The sequence below is a fragment of the Eriocheir sinensis genome, chromosome 4 (assembly GCF_024679095.1).
Source record: "Eriocheir sinensis breed Jianghai 21 chromosome 4, ASM2467909v1, whole genome shotgun sequence".
NCBI lineage: Eukaryota > Metazoa > Arthropoda > Malacostraca > Decapoda > Varunidae > Eriocheir > Eriocheir sinensis.
The window spans coordinates 23,626,684-23,643,268 of record NC_066512.1 but is presented as its reverse complement, the minus strand read 5'-3'; the positions used below and the strand labels follow the sequence as shown (position 1 = coordinate 23,643,268).

At 50.9% G+C, this 16,585-nt stretch overlaps 1 protein-coding gene across 10 annotated transcripts in view; it reads left to right on the top strand.

Moving 5' to 3' along the window:
- LOC127010341 (protein alan shepard-like) overlaps window positions 1-16,585 on the top strand; it is a 105,482-nt gene that overhangs the window by 43,670 nt on the left and 45,227 nt on the right. For 6 of the 10 annotated variants that reach the window (XM_050884297.1, XM_050884279.1, XM_050884323.1 and 3 more), the window contains exon 3: window positions 12,243-12,683. The exons of 1 other annotated variant lie outside the window; for it this stretch is intronic. In XM_050884297.1, the coding sequence (XP_050740254.1) occupies window positions 12,243-12,683 (441 nt within the window). Of the gene's footprint in view, window positions 1-7,533; window positions 8,045-12,242; window positions 12,684-13,303; window positions 13,770-16,585 lie in introns of those variants that run through there. 3 more of the 10 variants (XM_050884332.1, XM_050884357.1, XM_050884338.1) reach the window with 3 other exon arrangements.

Here is a 16,585-nt window from a genome sequence, read left to right as displayed (position 1 = left end):
TAATTATTTATGGCACTCGGAGTTATTGATACCACTCCCAGGAAGCCTTTTGACGGCGTGTAGAGTTGTGTGCCGTTAAGAACCCTGCCCTAGAATGTGTTAGGAGCTGATGATGATGATGATGATGATGATGACCTGTGTTTTGCAGTTCTGTTTTATTTAAGAATCGCACTCATAGGAAGCTTTTTGACGGCGCGTAGAGCTGTGTGCCGTTAAGAACCCTGCCCTAGAATGTTTTAGGAGCTGATGATGATGATGACCTGTGTTTTGCAGTTCTCTTTTATTTAAGAATCGCACTCATAGGAAGCTTTTAGACGGCGATTACTTAGAGCCGCGTGCCGTTAAGAACATAAGATCATAAAAAGAAGAACCCTGCCCTAGAATGTGTTAGGAGCTGATGATGATGACTTGTGTTCTGCAGTTCTGTTTTATTTAAGAATCGCACTCACAGGAAGCCATTTGCCGGCGCGTAGAGCTGTGTGCCGTTAAGAACCTTGCCCTAGAATGTGTTATGAGCTGATGATGATGATGACCTGTGTTCTGCAGTTCTGTTTTATTTTAAGAATCGCACTCATAGGAAGCTTATAGACGGTGATTACTTAGAGCCGCGTGCCGTTAAGAACCTTGACCCAGAATGTGTTATGAACCGATGATGACGATGATGTCGACCGTTTTGTGTGTTGTCAGTCATATGAAGAAGAAGAAGAAAAAGAAGATGATGGAAAGGAGAAGAAGAGGAGGATGGCGAAATATTCGAAACCTGTAATTACTGAAAATCATGCCATAACAAACTAATATTTCTGTGTGCCATTTTCTCCTATTCTGAAAAATGTGCCATAATTTCCTGTGCCATTTTTTCTGGTGCCATTTTTTCTGGTGCCATTTTTTCCGGTGCTATTTTTTTCCTACATTTAATTTAAACATCATCTTCACCACTCATTAGAAGCCTTTTGACGGTGCGTAGAGGTGTGAGCTGTTTAGAACCTTGCCCGAGAATATGCTCTTAAGGGTGATGAGTATGACCCCGTTCTGCGATCATGTTTTATTTAAGAATTATTCATAGCACGCACTGGGAGCCTTGTGACGGTGCTTACTAAGAACTGTGTGGCGTTAATAATCTTGCCCTTGAATGTATAACTGGTGATGATGATGATGATGATGATGAACCTCTTTCTGTATTGTAGTTATAATTTAAACATCCTTACTGCTCATTAGAAGCCTTTTGACGCTCTTTAGACCTGCGTGTCGTTAAGAACCTTGCCCTAGAAAGTATAACTGGTGATGATGATGATGATGATGATGAACCTCTTTCTGTATTGTAGTTATAATTTAAACATCCTTACTGCTCATTAGAAGCCTTTTGACGCTCTTTAGACCTGCGTGTCGTTAAGAACCTTGCCCTATAATGTATAACTGGTGATGATGATGATGATGATGATGAACCTCTTTCTGTATTGTAGTTATAATTTAGACATCCTTACTGCTCATTAGAAGCCTTTTGACGCTCTTTAGACCTGCGTGTCGTTAAGAACCTTGCCCTAGAAAGTATAACTGGCGGTGGTGTTGATGTTGATGATGAACCTCTTTCTGTATTGTAGTTATAATTTAAACATCCTTACTGCTCATTAGAAACCTTTTGACGCTCTTTAGACCTGCGTGTGGTTAAGAACCTTGCCCTAGAATGTATAACTGGTGATGATCGCTCTTTAGTGCTGCGTGTCGTTAAGAACCTTGCCCTGGAATGTGCTCTGAACTTGTGATGACTATTTTTTTTTTTTTTTTTTTTACACTTCAGTAGTAGCGGGCTTTTTTTTTTTTTTTTTTTTTTACGCCCTTGAACGGTCTCCTTAGCTGTAAAAAAAAAAAAAATGTGTTGTCGCCGTCAGTCATATTTTTATTTTAATCATATATTTGTATTATAAAATTTATAAGCATTATCTTTTCTACTTACTGGAAGCCTTCTGGCGGTGTTTACTTAGAGCTTACTTAGAACACTGGCATAGAATGTGCAATGAACTGATGATGATGATGATGATCCCCCCCCCCCCCACCCCCCCCACCCCCCACCCCCCACCCGTTCTGCGATCCGATTTCATTCACGAACCATCCTTGCCATTCCCTGGAAGCTTTTTGACGGTACGCCGCTCAGAACCCTCCCCTAGAGTGTGTGTGCTCTTAACCTGGTAGCAGCGACGGGCCAAATTTGTGGCTTTACAGTGTAGCAGCGACGGGCCAAATTTGTGGCTTTACAGTGTAGCAGCGACGGGACAAATTTGTGGCTTTACAGTGTAGCAGCGACGGGCCAAATTTGTGGCTTTACAGTGTAGCAGCGACGGGACAAATTTGTGGCTTTACAGTGCAGCAGCGACGGGACAAATTTGTGGCTTTACAGTGTAGCAGCGACGGGACAAATTTGTGGCTTTACAGTGTAGCAGCGACGGGACAAATTTGTGGCTTTACAGTGCAGCAGCGACGGGCCAAATTTGTGGCTTTACAGTGTAGCAGCGACGGGCCAAATTTGTGCCATGATATAAACCCCCAAAAATAGATGATGCATAAACCAATCAAAAATGCGTTGATATATATAATGAAATGGTGTGCGTGAGTGATGATTTTTTCTCGGTATTCTCGCTTAGAGGGGCCTTTAAGAAACATGATCCCCGCTGGTACCAGGTTAAACTGATGATTGTGATAAGGAGGAAGAGGAGGAGTAATTGACCCTCCCCCTCACCCCGTTCTGCGTGGAGCCGTCAGTCAGTCACCAGTTCATTCCGACCCTTCCCTCTGTCCTTCCTTATTATAGTTGTGTGGTGTTTGGAGTTTATTCTTTGATGTGTTGCTGTTATCATTGCAGGGCTGTTTTTATGCCTGTAAACCACCTTGATTGCCTGCCTGTATACCTCCCTCACTCTTACTTTCCTGCCTGCCTGCCTCTCCATTTTCCTCCATCCCTCCCTTTCTTCCTCCTTCCCTTCTCCACCTGCCTACCCTGTTTCCCTCAATCCCTTCCTTCTCTTCCTTCCTTCCAGCCTGCCTCTCTATTTTCTCCCATCCCTCCCTTTCTTCCTCCTTCCCTTCTCCACCTCTCTCCCTTCCTTCTCTCCCTCCCTCGCCACCTGCCTGTCTCTCTTTCTCTGTTCATCCTTCACCTGCCTGTTTGCTCCTTCTCTCTCCATCTGCCCCCTCCCGTCCTTCCTTCCTCCTTCCCTTCCTTCTCCACCTCCCTACCCTCTCTTCTTTCCTAATTTCCTTCTTCCCTCACCATGTGTCTCCCATGCACCCCCTTGTGTTCTTCCTCCACCTATACCTACCCTATTTCCTCTCCATCTCCCCCATTCCCTTCTTCCTTCCCTTCCCTTCTTGCCTCTTCCCTTTCCATCTGCCTCCCTCTCTTCCTTCCTTCACCTGGTTGCCCTATTTTCTTCCCTCCTTTCCTCCATCGCTCCCTCCCAACATCTGCTCCTCTGCTTCCTTCCTTCCTTCCTTCCATGCCTGTCTCCCTCTCTCCCTCCCTCCTCCCTCGCCATCTGCTCGTCTCCCTCCCTCCCTGCTGCCCCGGTGTCACAAGCAGGGTGGTCAAATGCAATCAGATGAGTTCAGGGAAGATTTTTTTTTTTAATAATCCTTACGGAGCTTTCATTTTTTTTTTTTTTTTTTTTTTTTTTTTTTTAGGGATGCACAAACATGTATTGATTCGTGTTTGTTTGTTTGTGTTTGTTTATTGTGTGTCTTTCGTGTTTATTTTTTTTATTTTTTATTTTTTTAGATATTCATTTATGCATTTATCTGTTTGTGTGTTTGTTTGTTTGTTTGGGTTTGTCTTAACAGTTTGCCGCTTGTCTGTCACCAGTCGCCACTTAGTTTATTTTTACACTACTCCCCCCCCACCCCTCTCTCTCTCTCTCTCTCTCTCTCTCTCTCTCTCTCTCTCTCTCTCTCTCTCTCTCTCTCTCTCTCTCTCTCTCTCTCTCTCTCTCTCTCTCTCTCTCTCTCTCCCCTCCTTTGACTGACTATATCGATTTGTAAGCAGTATGAACTATGTATATACAGATTATCTTGATGGATTCCCCCTACCCCCTTCCTTTCCCTTCCCCCCACCTCCCCCTCCCCCCTTTAACTTTCTCCCTTCCTCTCAATATCCTCCCCTCTCCTTTCGCTCCTTCTTACCTCTCTTCCTCCCCCTCACCCCTTTACCCACCCTACCTCCCCTCTCCTCCCCCATTACCTCTCCCTACCTCCCCCTCCCCTCTTTAACGTTCTCCCTTCCTCCCCCTCCCTTCCAATATGCTCCCCTCTCCTTTCGCTCCCCCCCTTAGCTCTCTTCCTTCCCCTCACCCCCTTACCCACTCCTTGCCTCCCCTCCCCTCCCCCATTACCTCTCCCTTCCTCCCCCTCCCCTCCCCTCTTCGATATATGTCATTTGTTAACGATAGATAAGTTACTCCCCCTCCTTCCATCTCCTTTTCCTCTTTCTTCTCTCCTTCTCACCCTCCTCCTCTTCCCTCCCTCTTACCCTTCCATCTCCTCTTCTCCTCCCCTTTCCCCTTCTTACCCTTCTCCTCTACCCTCCCTTCCGTAACCTCTTCTCCTCCCCTTTCTGTTTTCTTCCCTCCTCCTCTTCCATACCTTCCCTTCTACCCCTCCATCTCCTCCTCTTTCCCCTTCCTCCTCTTCCCTCTCTTCTACCCTTCCATCTCCTCTTCCCCTTCCACTTCTTACCCTCCTCTTCCCTCCCTTCCATCTTCTTTTCTTCTCCCCTTTCCCCTTTCTCTCCCCTTCTTCACTCGCTCCCCTCACTTTACCTCTCATCTTTGCTCTCCCCCTCCCTTCCCTCCCCTCCTATCTTACACACTTTCCTTCTCTGACGTCTTTTCTCCCCTCAATCACCTTCCCTTCCTCGGCTCTCCTCCCCTTCTTTGCCTCCTCTCCCCTCTTCCCCTCCTAACCTCCTCACACTCTCCTCTTCTGACGCTTATTTCCCCCTTACCTCCTCCCCCTCCCTCTTCCTTTCCTCTCACCCACCACCTCTTCCCTCCCCTTCTTCTGAGTCCTATCCTCCCTCCTCCCCTCCTATCCTCTCCATAACATTTTCCTCCCTTCTATCCTATCTACATTTTCCTTCTCCTAGCGTCCCATCCTCCCACCCACACCTCCTATCCCCTTTCTTCTGACTCTTATCATCCCTCCCATCCTACCCACACTGACATCTCCTCCCCCTTCCCCCCCTCCTCTGACTCCTCCACTCCCACCCACCTCCCTTGTGACGTCTGTCCTCGGTGGTCGCGTGGGAGGGGCAGCGAGTGTTTGGTGGTCGTCAGGTTGAAGGGGGAGGCCGTAGAGGGTGAGGGAGTGAATCGTGAGGCCTATTCCACGGGCCATTCAGTGTGTATGTCCGCTCGTCGCGTATATCAAGCAAGGCAAGCTATTAAAAGGTGTATATGTTAAGCGTCACCCTCGCACGCCTTCACTTCGTTGCCTCCTCCTCCTGGTGGTGGTGCAGTGGCGTGCGTAAATCAGAGACGTGTTCCGTAAGGTTGGATATGTCAGGGGAAAAAAAGTTGACTCGAAGTTTTTAAAGGGCAGTTATTTCAGCCCATCAAACGTGACACTCGTGCTAAAAAATATAAATGGTTCTCTCTCTCTCTCTCTCTCTCTCTCTCTCTCTCTCTCTCTCTCTCTCTCTCTCTCTCTCTCTCTCTCTCTCTCTCACACACACACACACACACACACACACACATACAAGGAGGTGAGAAGGAAGGAAACCAAGAGTGATAATCGATCGATCCCTACCCACTGGACACAGGTGGAGCCAATGAGGGCCTGTGCTCTCTCTCTCTCTCTCTCTCTCTCTCTCTCTCTCTCTCTCTCTCTCTCTCTCTCTCTCTCTCGCTGACCAGATCGATTTGGTTGAAGCCACAGCAAGGACCAGCGTGAAGGAGGAGGAAGAAGAGGAGGAATAGGAGAAGGAGGAGGAGGAGGAAGAGGAAGAGGAAGAGGAAGAGGGTGGTGGTTGGTGTATATACTGTCTCAGCATCATCATCACCCTATTTTTATCATCATCATCTTTTCCTCCTCTTCTTCATTCTCCTCCTCCTTCTCTTATCGTTGGTATGTTTAAATTCATGACATTCTAGCAGCGGATTAAGGGGAAAGAGAGAGAGAGAGAGAGAGAGAGAGAGAGAGAGAGAGAGAGAGAGAGAGAGTCTTCCCCTAAATATAAGGGTAACAGGAAAGGAAGCAGACTGATATTTTTTTTCACACATACCGGAAGGATGTGTGTGTGTGTGTGTGTGTGTGTGAGGGTTTGGGGAGTGGGTGGGGAGAAAGGATTAATTTGACTGTCTCTGGATGCCTTGACCTTCCCCAAACTCCAATCCCGTTATTTTTTTCCCCGCCCCGCCCTTTAAATCCCTCCTCTCATTCCTTTCCTACTTCCCTCCCTCCCTCTTTCACCATATGTATTTGTTTCCCTGCCTTCTTCCTTTCTCTTTCGGCATAACGGTAATTTTGTTGACAGTGGAAGTTGGAGAAAAACAAGAAAATTGAAAACGTAAAAAAATAAAAAGAGGAAGAGGGGAGTGTGAATTAAGGAGGAAAGATAGAGGAGTTGGAGAGTGGAGTAGGAGGTGGTTAGAGGAGCAGGTGAAAGGCAAGGGGAGTGGAGGGAGGAATGGTTGAGAGAAGAGTTAGGGAGTGCTGGAGGTCGGGAAGTTGGGAGGGGGGGTGAGCAAGTTGGGGGAAGGAGAGGGCGTGAGGGAGGGAGGGCTTGAGGAAGGCCTAGCTCGGGGTATTGATTCGGTCAAAGGTAAACAAACATCAGCTGGGGGACGAAGAGGCACGGCATTGCCCCGCCGTGCTGGCCGTGCCCTGCCGTTGGGGCTGGCTGGTACCGCTGGGTGTATCGGTCAGGGTTTTAAGCTTTTAATCGCCGCCTCGCTACCTGGAGGAACACTTAAGCCCCCGAGGGCCGTGTCTCGCCTCCCAAGGGTCCCTGCACTGCCCCAGGGACGGGATGCTGCCGGGCCCGGGCAGGCGCGGAGGGGAAGTGCGGGAGTATACCATAAAGGTGACGGGGCGGGCCGGCCCGGGCATCAGCTGACTGTCAAAGGCGATCAGCTGACGCGGGGCGCACCCTCCCTGCCTCCCCTCCCCTCCTGGCCCGCCTCCCGCGCAACCCCGAGTGAGAGCACCCAGCCAGGGAGTCCGTCTCCACAGTCGCAGTACAACGCGTTTATTCTTCATGAAGGTTCTGGTATGAGTGTTGTCCACACGAGTCGTAGAGTGAGCAGTGTGTTGCTGGGGGCTCGGGCACGCAGCGGTGGACTGCTGCAGGGCGGCCGGGGGCGGGGGGGGGGGGGTCGTTGTGGAGCAGTGTTGCCACGGAGGTGAATGTGGATGTGGCAGAGGTGAAGCCGAGCCACAACAGCGGCCACGTGTGGTGCCCGTCATGGTGGACCGGTGGAAGGATAATGTAGCGTTGTGTTGTGAGTGTTGCGGGTGGAGGTGGGTGGCGGGTGTGGTGGGCGGGGCGGCAGGCCACGTGACGGTGACGTCAGTGCGCGGGAGTCCTGGGCGGGCGCGGCCCTCAGTGCCTGGGAGGCAGCCGCGTGCGCTGCATCTTGCTGCCGAGTGAGGGAGGAGCCACCATGAGCGGGTGCGCCAGGCGGGCGTAGCGGTGGCCACCACCTCCTGCAGTAGCACAGTGCTCGGGGCAGCCCCACGGGGCATGAGGCAGGGGCGGCAGCGGCGTGTCACCCCCACGGAGTGTTGAGGCGCGTCCCCGCCCGGTGCAGCAGGCACAGCGGCCGGCCCGGTGCCAGGGTGGCCTGTGATGAGCCAATGGTTAGGGCGAGCCACCAGTGCTAGTGTTTAGTGGTAGTGCAGAGTGCTGGCGCCGGCCCCGGCCTCATGTGAGACACCCGCAGCCCGGCCTACTGCTGTGTCGCCGCGGGTGCCACGCCCCCGGCAGGAGGCCACCATGGCCACGCGCCACCAACCCCCGCACCACTACGGCCCCGCCAAGAAGCCCTTCACCAAGCTGACGGTGAGTCCTGCCACGCAGCCCGCAGCCCCTAGCCACCTGCAGCCCTCCTGCCCCCTCCCCTTCACACTCCTCCTCACCCCTCTCTCTCTCTCTCTCTCTCTCTCTCTCTCTCTCTCTCTCTCTCTCACACACACACACCATTACGACATGCACGGTGCCTGGTGGGCGAGGGCCAGGGCGCCGCTGCCGCATCGACGTGAGGCGCGGAGGCGGGCCAGCAGCGGGCCACCCTCTGGGCCCAGGCCCAGGCACTAAACTAGAAACAAGGCCAAATATTGATCAAATTAATAGTGGGAGCGTAACGTGTGTCCCCGGCGGTGATAGGGAGGCGCCCCGCTGGTGCCACGGTGCCCGCACACACACACACACACACACACACACCGCCGGCACGCCCGCATTAAGCTGCACTCCGGAGCTATAGGGTACACACACCGCGGCAGGCATTAATTTTACTCCTCTCCCACCTCTTCCTTACATTTTTTCCGTCTCCTCCTCCTCTCCTCTCTCCTCCTTCAACCTCTTCAGAGCAGCAACACCTGAGTACCCTGCATCACCGGCGGTACCGTGCCTTTATTACACACACACACACACACACACACACACACACACAGCGGCCGTCGTTCCCTTCGCTCTTCCACATCTACGGAATCAATAGCACATCTACCGCCGGATGAGGGAGGGAGAAGCTAGCTAGGGCAGCCCGGACCGTTCCTCACAGCCACGTCTACCCAGCCGTTCAGACGTTCCTCCTCCCGTTCCGTGCCGTGCCGTTCCGTTCAGCTCCACCGGCCTCCCTCCACCTCTCCGTGACACACTGCTCCACTCTTTTTTTTAACGTCAGGGTGTACCTTTGACTTCCTCTTCCTCCTCCTCAGTCGCCTTCTCCTCCTCCTCCTCCTCCTCAATCGCTGTCATTCTCCTCCTCCTGCTCCTCCTGTATCCCCTTCCCCTCCTCCTCTCCTGCCTCAATCGCTGTGTTTTTCCTCTCTTCCTCCTCCTCCTCCTCACGTCCTCTTCTCTCTCCCAGCTTCAGTCACTCTCCTCCTTTTCTTCCTCCTCCTCCTCCTCCTCCTCTTGTCTCAGTCTTGCGTATTTCATTCTTCCTTTTTTTCATCTTCCACCTCGTCTGTGTCCCACCCTTTTAATCTCCTCCTCCTCCTCCTCCTCTTCGTTATCCTCCACCATCATCATCCATTCCTCCTGTTACTCCTCTCTCCTTCCCCATCTCCATCCTCCACCTCTACCTCTTCCTCCTCAAACCATTTATTTCTTCCTTTTTTCTTTCTTTACCTCCTCCACCTTATCCTTTTCCTCCTCCACTTCCTCCTGCTCCTCCTCCTGCTTCTGTCTTTCATCCTCCATTTTTTTTCTCTCTTCCACAAACCTTATATTTTTCCTCCATCTTCCTCCACTTCTTCCTCTTCCTTCTCCATCTCTTCCTCAAACCTTATATTTTTCCTCCACTTCTTCCTCTTCCTTCTCCATTTCTTCCTCAAATCATATATTTTTCCTCCATCTTCCTCCACTTCTTCCTCTTCCTGCTCCATTTCTTCCTCAAATCATATATTTTTCCTCCATCTTCCTCCACTTCTTCCTCTTCCTTCTCCATTTCTTCCTCAAACCTTAATTTTTTCCCTTCCTTTACTCTTTACTTCGTCTCACGTTTCTCTTCTGCTTCATTTTTAGCCTCTTCCTCTTCTTCCCCTCTCCTCTGGGTCTCTATCTCCTCCTCCTCTTCCTCTTCAAACCCCATATTGTTCCTCTTTCCTTCTCTTTCTTCCTCACCGTGTCTTCTTTGCCCGTCACTATCCTCCTCTTCCTCTTCTTCACCTTCTCCTTCAGTCTCTTCTTCCTCCTCTTCCTCCTCCTCCTCAAACCCTACATTGTTCCTTTTTCCTTTCTTGTTCACCCCATTTATCTTTATGCTTCATTCGCTACCCTCCTCTTCTCTTCCTCCTTCTTCCTCTCTTCTCTATCGTGTTTTTCTTCTATACATCATTTGCTTCCCTTTTCCACCTCTTCTTCCTGCTCCTTCTTCCTTCTTTCCTTTCTTTTTAGTAGCTATTTTCTTACCTTTATTTGCTATCCTTTTCACCTACTTCTTCCTTTCTTTTTTCGTATCTTCTCTCCTTCATTTACTATCCTTCTCTCCACTTCCTCCTCCTTTAACCATGTTCTTGTTCCTTCCTCCTTTCTTTTTCGTTTCTATCTTCTTTCCTTCATTCGCTACCTACCCTTCTCTTCGCCTCCTCCTCTTCCTTCTTCCCTTCTTTACCTCGTCTGTCTTCTATCCTTCCTCTTCACCTCCTCCTTCACCTCCTGTTCCTTCTTCGCCTCATTTATATCTTTACACCATTCACTGTCCTCCTCCTCCTCCTCCTCTTCCTATATTCCTCCTTCCTTCTCTTCTGTACTTCCTGCCCCCGGTCTCCCTCCTCCTCGACTCCCTCCCCTCCCCCGGCGCTGTGACCTTGAACCATGGTGGCGGTGGTGGTGGAGGGAGGGGGAGGGAGGAGGCAGGGTAAGCTTCACATCCATGGTTCTTGTTGTGCTAGATCGATGAAACTAGACGACCGCTGCGGCTACTGGTACTGCCACTTCGAACCCCTCCTCTTGCTCCTCTTCTTCCTCTTCGCTCTCTCCTTGTCGTCGTCTTCCTCCTCCTCCTCTTCCTCCTCTTCTTCCTCATTTTCGATTGGTTAGAAATGTTGCTCGCTCCGGCTGGCGACACCGTATACCTCTCCCCTTCTCTCTCTCTCTCTCTCTCTCTCTCTCTCTCGTCCTGGCCTTCTTCATCTCTTCGCTCATTTCCTCTTCATGGCCAAGTTTCCTCTCTCTCACACACACATACACACCTATCAACCACAAAGTCCCCTCCCTCCACTTCCCTACATATACACACGCACGCACGCACGCACACAGCTCACGGTGGAACGCGGTAAAATTCGTCACTTGACATTTGGTATCGCATCAGCTGGTTGTCATTGACTCAGAAGTACCAACCCCACCGATGCCGGGCTCAGCTGGTACCCCCCCCTCCCTGTCCCTCTCCCTCTCTCTCCCTCCCTCACTGTCCGTTCTCCTTCCCTACCTCCTCTTCCTCACCTTGCCCTATCCATCTCCTCCATTCCTCCTCCTCTTCTTCCTTTTCCTCATCTTCTATTCCTCCATTCCTCCCTCTCAGCATACCTCTGCATCTCTCGTTTATTTTTTTCCTCTATTGTAACGCCCATGAGCCGGTGCAGGGAGAGAGGGAGGGAAGGAGGGATAGAGGGAGGGAAGTAGGAAGCGAGCGAGGACTATATGTGGTGAATTTTTAATTCTCTCTCTCTCTCTCTCTCTCTCTCTCTCTCTCTCTGGTTACATCATCATTGGCTCAAGTGCTAAAAATTTCATCACAAGAGGAAGGTGTGTTGGCAAGATTTCGTGTATGTATGTGTGTGTGTGTGTGTGTGTGTGTGTGTGTAGAGAGAGAGGTATGCTCCTGCTGACCCACTTCCAGTACACACACACACACACACACACGGCTATGTCACTCTCTACTACTTCCCAGCAACACCTGCACACAGAACTCACCTGGATGTGCATGTGTGCGTGCGTGCATGCATGCATGTGTGTGTGTATGTGATTGGTTGACTGACTTAACAAAATTTTGTCATCCGTATGTTTATTTTATGTAAACAGAGAGAGAGAGAGAGAGAGAGAGAGAGAGAGAGAATATCGGTTCATGTTACCATGTACCGGTATGCGCTACAGAGTGAGTCAGGAGTGTGGCCGGTATGTGGAGGGCACCATGCCGGCCCTCATTATTGTTGTTGTTTTTAGTGGCGTTGTTTTGGGTGTTGTCACGTGACCACGGCCAGGTGGTGGCGTCACCCACGCCTAGACCCACAACCTTGAACTTCAAAACCAGAACCCACAAAACCCCGGCAATCATCCAGCCACACAAATAAATTCAGCCAGTCAGCCAGATCCCCCCACACACCACCCTGCTCTCCCGCCAGGCAGCCAAACACACACATACACACACACACACACACACACACACATACACACACACACACAGGTGAGGGCGCGCCGAAGCCCTATTAGTGCCCACCAGCTGAGGCGAGCGGCGCGGCCCTGCCCCCTCCCCCCTCCCCCACCGCGGGGTCGGCGGGCCCGTCAGGCGCGTGCTAAGTGTGTCTTCTTTCTGCAGGCAAGCAACGGTCCACGCCCCACGTTTCCTCAGGGGCACGCGGGGGGCGGTCCGCCTGGCAAAGGGGGACGACCCCCGTCCAATCCCGGCCCCGGCCCCGGCGGCCCCGCTGGTGTACCGTACAGGCACGGCCCCCACCCCCCACACGGCCCCCACCCTCCGCCCCAGCAGCAGCAGCCGCCGCCGCAGGGGCCGCCCCCAGGCCCCGGCCCCCACCACCAGGCGCAGCAGGCGGGCTCGCAGCAGCAGGGACCGCCGCAGCAGCAGCAGCAGGCGGGCGCGGCCCAGTGGGGCGGGCACGGCCCCCAGAAGGCCCAGCAACAGCAGCAGGGCGGCGGGGGAGGCGGGCCGCAGTACCAAGTGAGGTACCCCGGCCCCCAGCCCCCAGTGGTCTCCCAGGCCCCGGCCTCCTACCCGCTGCCCCCCTTCCACCACCACCAGGTATGTGCCTCCGCAGGGGGGAGGGGGACCAGCAGCAGAAAACTTGCGGGGCCCGCACGCCCCGCCCCGCCCCGCCAAGTATCGGCAGAGCGGGCGCACCGGCGTCAATCAGCTGATTCTGACGTTTCCGCGGGACCCGTGACGTAGCCATCAGCTGTGCGTCGAGGCCGGATAATCGCATAGCCGTGAGGGGGCGGGACGGGGCGGGGCGTGGCGGGTGGACGAAGGCAAGCACCGCGTACCTCCAAGGGCCGCCCGCCGCCTGGAGGGGCAGCAGCCACGGGTGGGGCTGGCAGGGCACGCGGGGCGCCGCGCACCCCGGGGGAGGCTGACGGCTGACGGCCCCGCGATACTCCTTCCGCCACGTTAGCTTAGACGACCGACATTATTAGTATTGATCTGTGTGTGTGTGTGTGTGTGTGTGTGTGTGTCATGGACTGCTGTCCCTATTCGGCGTGTAGGTGGAGAGAGAGAGAGAGAGAGAGAGAGAGAGCGATATGAGGGTGATAAGTGCTATCGTGGAGAGTGATAAGGCGGTGATGGCGATGGTGGTGGTGGTGAGTGGTAGTTGTGGTGGTGAGTGCTGACTGTTAATGTGTTCGCTCTCCCTCACCTTTCTTCCTTCACCCTCCAACTCGCTCTCTCTCTCTCTCTCTCTCTCTCTCTCTCTCTCTCTCTCTCTCTCTCTCTCTCTCAAGCCCTCCCGACACCCCGTATCCGCCGTAAAAGTGATAAACAAAGTCAAAAAGGGTAGTGAAGGTGATAATAGTGATGGTGATGGTGATGGTGTTGGTGATGGTGTAGGAAACTGACAAATAAGTAATAGTGTGAACCGTCCTTGTTATGTAGTAGTAGTAGTAGTAGTAGTAGTAGTAGTGTAACGTCTACCAAAATAAAATTAAAATCACTAGGTAAAAAAAAATGGAGGTTGGAAGGAATGCCAGCAACACCACCACCATCATCACTACCACCAGCAACCTCACCACCACCACACTCAACACCACCGTCACCACCACCACCACACCCACCTCCAGCACTATGGGCAGAGGATCACCACCGCCTTCATATCGTCGCCTTCGCTATTCGGTACTAACTGCTTCTGCTTCTACTTCTGCTACTACTTCTTCGTTAACCTCCTCTTCCTCCTCCCTCTCCTTCTACTACTTCTACTATTGCTGCCTAATTCTTCTCTTCCTCTTTTTTTTTCCTCTTCTACTTTCTACCTTAACCTTCTCTTCCTCCTCCTCTTCCTCCTCCCTTTTCTTCTCCTGCTTCTACTATTGCTGCCTAATTCTTCTCTTCCTCTTTTTTTTTCCTCTTCCTTCTACTTTCTACCTTAACCTTCTCTTCCTCCTCCCTTTTCTTCATCTACTTCTACTATTGCTGCCTAATTCTTCTCTTCCTCTTTTTTAACCTTCTCTTCCTCCTCCCTTTTCTTCATCTACTTCTACTATTGCTGCCTAATTCTTCTCTTCTTTTTTTTTTCCTCTTCCTTCTACTTTCTACCTTAACCTTCTCTTCCTCCTCCCTTTTCTCCTCCTACGACTACTGTTGCTGGCTAATCCTTCCATTCCTCCTTTTTTTCCTCTTCTACTTTCTACCTTAACCTTCTCTTCCTCCTCCCTCTTCTTCTACTACTTCTACTATTGCTGGCTAATCCTTCAATTCCTCCTTTTTTTCCTCTTCTACTCTCTACCTTAACCTTCTATTCCTCCTCCCCCTTCTACTACTACAATTGCTCCCTTATCTTCTTCTTCCTCCTCTTTTTCCTCTTCCTTCTTCTACTCACTACCTTAACCTTCTCTTCCTCCTTTTCCTCCTCCCTCTTCTTCTACTACTACAATTGCTACTACTTCTTCCTCCTTTTTTTCCTCTTCCTTCTACTCTCTACCTTAACCTTCTCTTCCTTCTCCCTCTTCTCCTACTTCTACTATTGCTGCTTTATCATTTTCTTCTTCCTTCTTTTCCGCTTCCTTCTTCTTTTCCTCTTCCTTCTTCTTCGGGGGCTTCGTGGTGCAGTGGTTAGCACACTCGGCTCACAACCGAGAGAGCCCGGGTTCGATTCCCGGGCGGAGTGGAAAAATTTGGGCGGCTTTTCCAATACCCTACGCCCCTGTCCACCCAGCAGTGAATGGGTACCAGGTATTAATCGGGGGTTGTGTCCCGTCTCCTGGGGTCTGTTCCCTTCTATAATTCCTTCCCCTTCTGTCTCTCTCCGGCATATGACCAAAGATGTTGCGCCGACTAAACGAAACATTTTTTTCTCCTATTATTACTATTGCTGTCTTATCCTTCTTTTCTTCCTTCTTTGTTTTTCCTCTTCTGCTACTCCTGCTGCTAATTCTACTTTTACTGTTACTGCCATTCCTACTATTACTATACCCACTTCCCTCTACCTGTGCCTTATCCTTCTTTTCCTCCTCCTCCTCCTCCTCCTCCTCTTCCTCCTACTGCTGATTCTGCTACTATGATGACTTACTCCTACTACTACTACTATTACTACTATTGATTTTATTAGTGTTGTGTGAAGACTGTTTACCATAGAGTTGAGAGAAGAGGTGGTAAAAGTGGAGAAGAGGAGGTGGAGGAGGAGGAGGAGGAGGAGGAGGAAATGGAACCTATACTGCGGGTGGATCAGTGAGCTAAATATGAAGGGTCTGAGAGAGAGAGAGAGAGAGAGAGAAGGACCCGTGGTATGCAATCAATAGTCGATCTGAGAAGATACACACACACACACACACACACACACACACACACACACACGAAATTAGGTTTCAGATAGCTCTCAGGTGTGTGTGTGTGTGTGTGTGTGTGTGTGTGTGTGTGTGTGTGTGTGCTGCAGCGGTGTATGTTGTATTTTTATGGTCGTGAAGTTGAAGACAAGTGGAAGAGGTGTTGAGGAAGATTGTGATGAAGGGCTGAAATGTGAGATGGTGGTGGTGGTGGTGGTGGTGGTGAGGGGAGTGGTGGTGGTGGTGGTGGTGGTGGTGGTGACGGCGACAGTAAAAGAGTACCGTAAAAGTGGTGGTGGTGGTAGTGGTGGTGATGATGAGAGTGGTGGTGGTGGTGGTGGTGGTGTGTGTAGCAACAGGAGATGATCTGATATTAGTGATGCTGAGTGTGTGTGTGTGTGTGTGTGTGTGTGTGTGTGTGTGTGTCGTAACATTGGTGACTATAAATATATCGTAAGGTGGTGTTGGTGTTTATTTGTTTGTGTGTTGTGGTGGTGGTGGTGATGGTGGTGGTAGTCTTGTATGCCAATAATAACAACAACCAGACCTATACCCAAACCTTATGATGTAGCTACTCTTGCAAATGGAGGTGGGTGGTGAGGATGGTGATGATAGGGGTGGTGATGGTGATCGTTATGCTGCCTGTGATGTTTGAAAGGCTTGTGGAATGGGTGGGTATGTATGGTGGCTCTTGTAGTAGTGGTAGTAGTAGAAGTAGTAGTAGTAGTAGTAGTATTTTTATTTCTGCATTTGGCTAGTAAAAAAAAGAAAGACATTACCAAGCAAATACAGACAGACATAGACAGATAGTAGTAGTAGTAGTAGCAGTAGTAGTATTTTTATTTCTGCAGTTGGCTAGTAAAAAAAAAAGAAAGACATTACCAAGCAAATACAGACAGACATAGACAGACAGGCAGGCGGTAGACAGGAAACGCAGACGACTTACAGACAGACGGCTATGCACGGGTGACTATGGAGGCTGCTATTGAAGGAATGCCTAACGAGGAAGAGGAGGAGGAGGAGGAGGAAGAAGAGTAGGAGGAGGAGGAGGAAGAAGAAGAGGAGGAGGAGGAGAAGGATGAGGAGAGTTTCTACGGAAGTATAGTTGAGTTTCCGTAGCAACACACACAAAGAGAGAGAGAGAGAGAGAGAGAGTAACCTAGTAGCAGT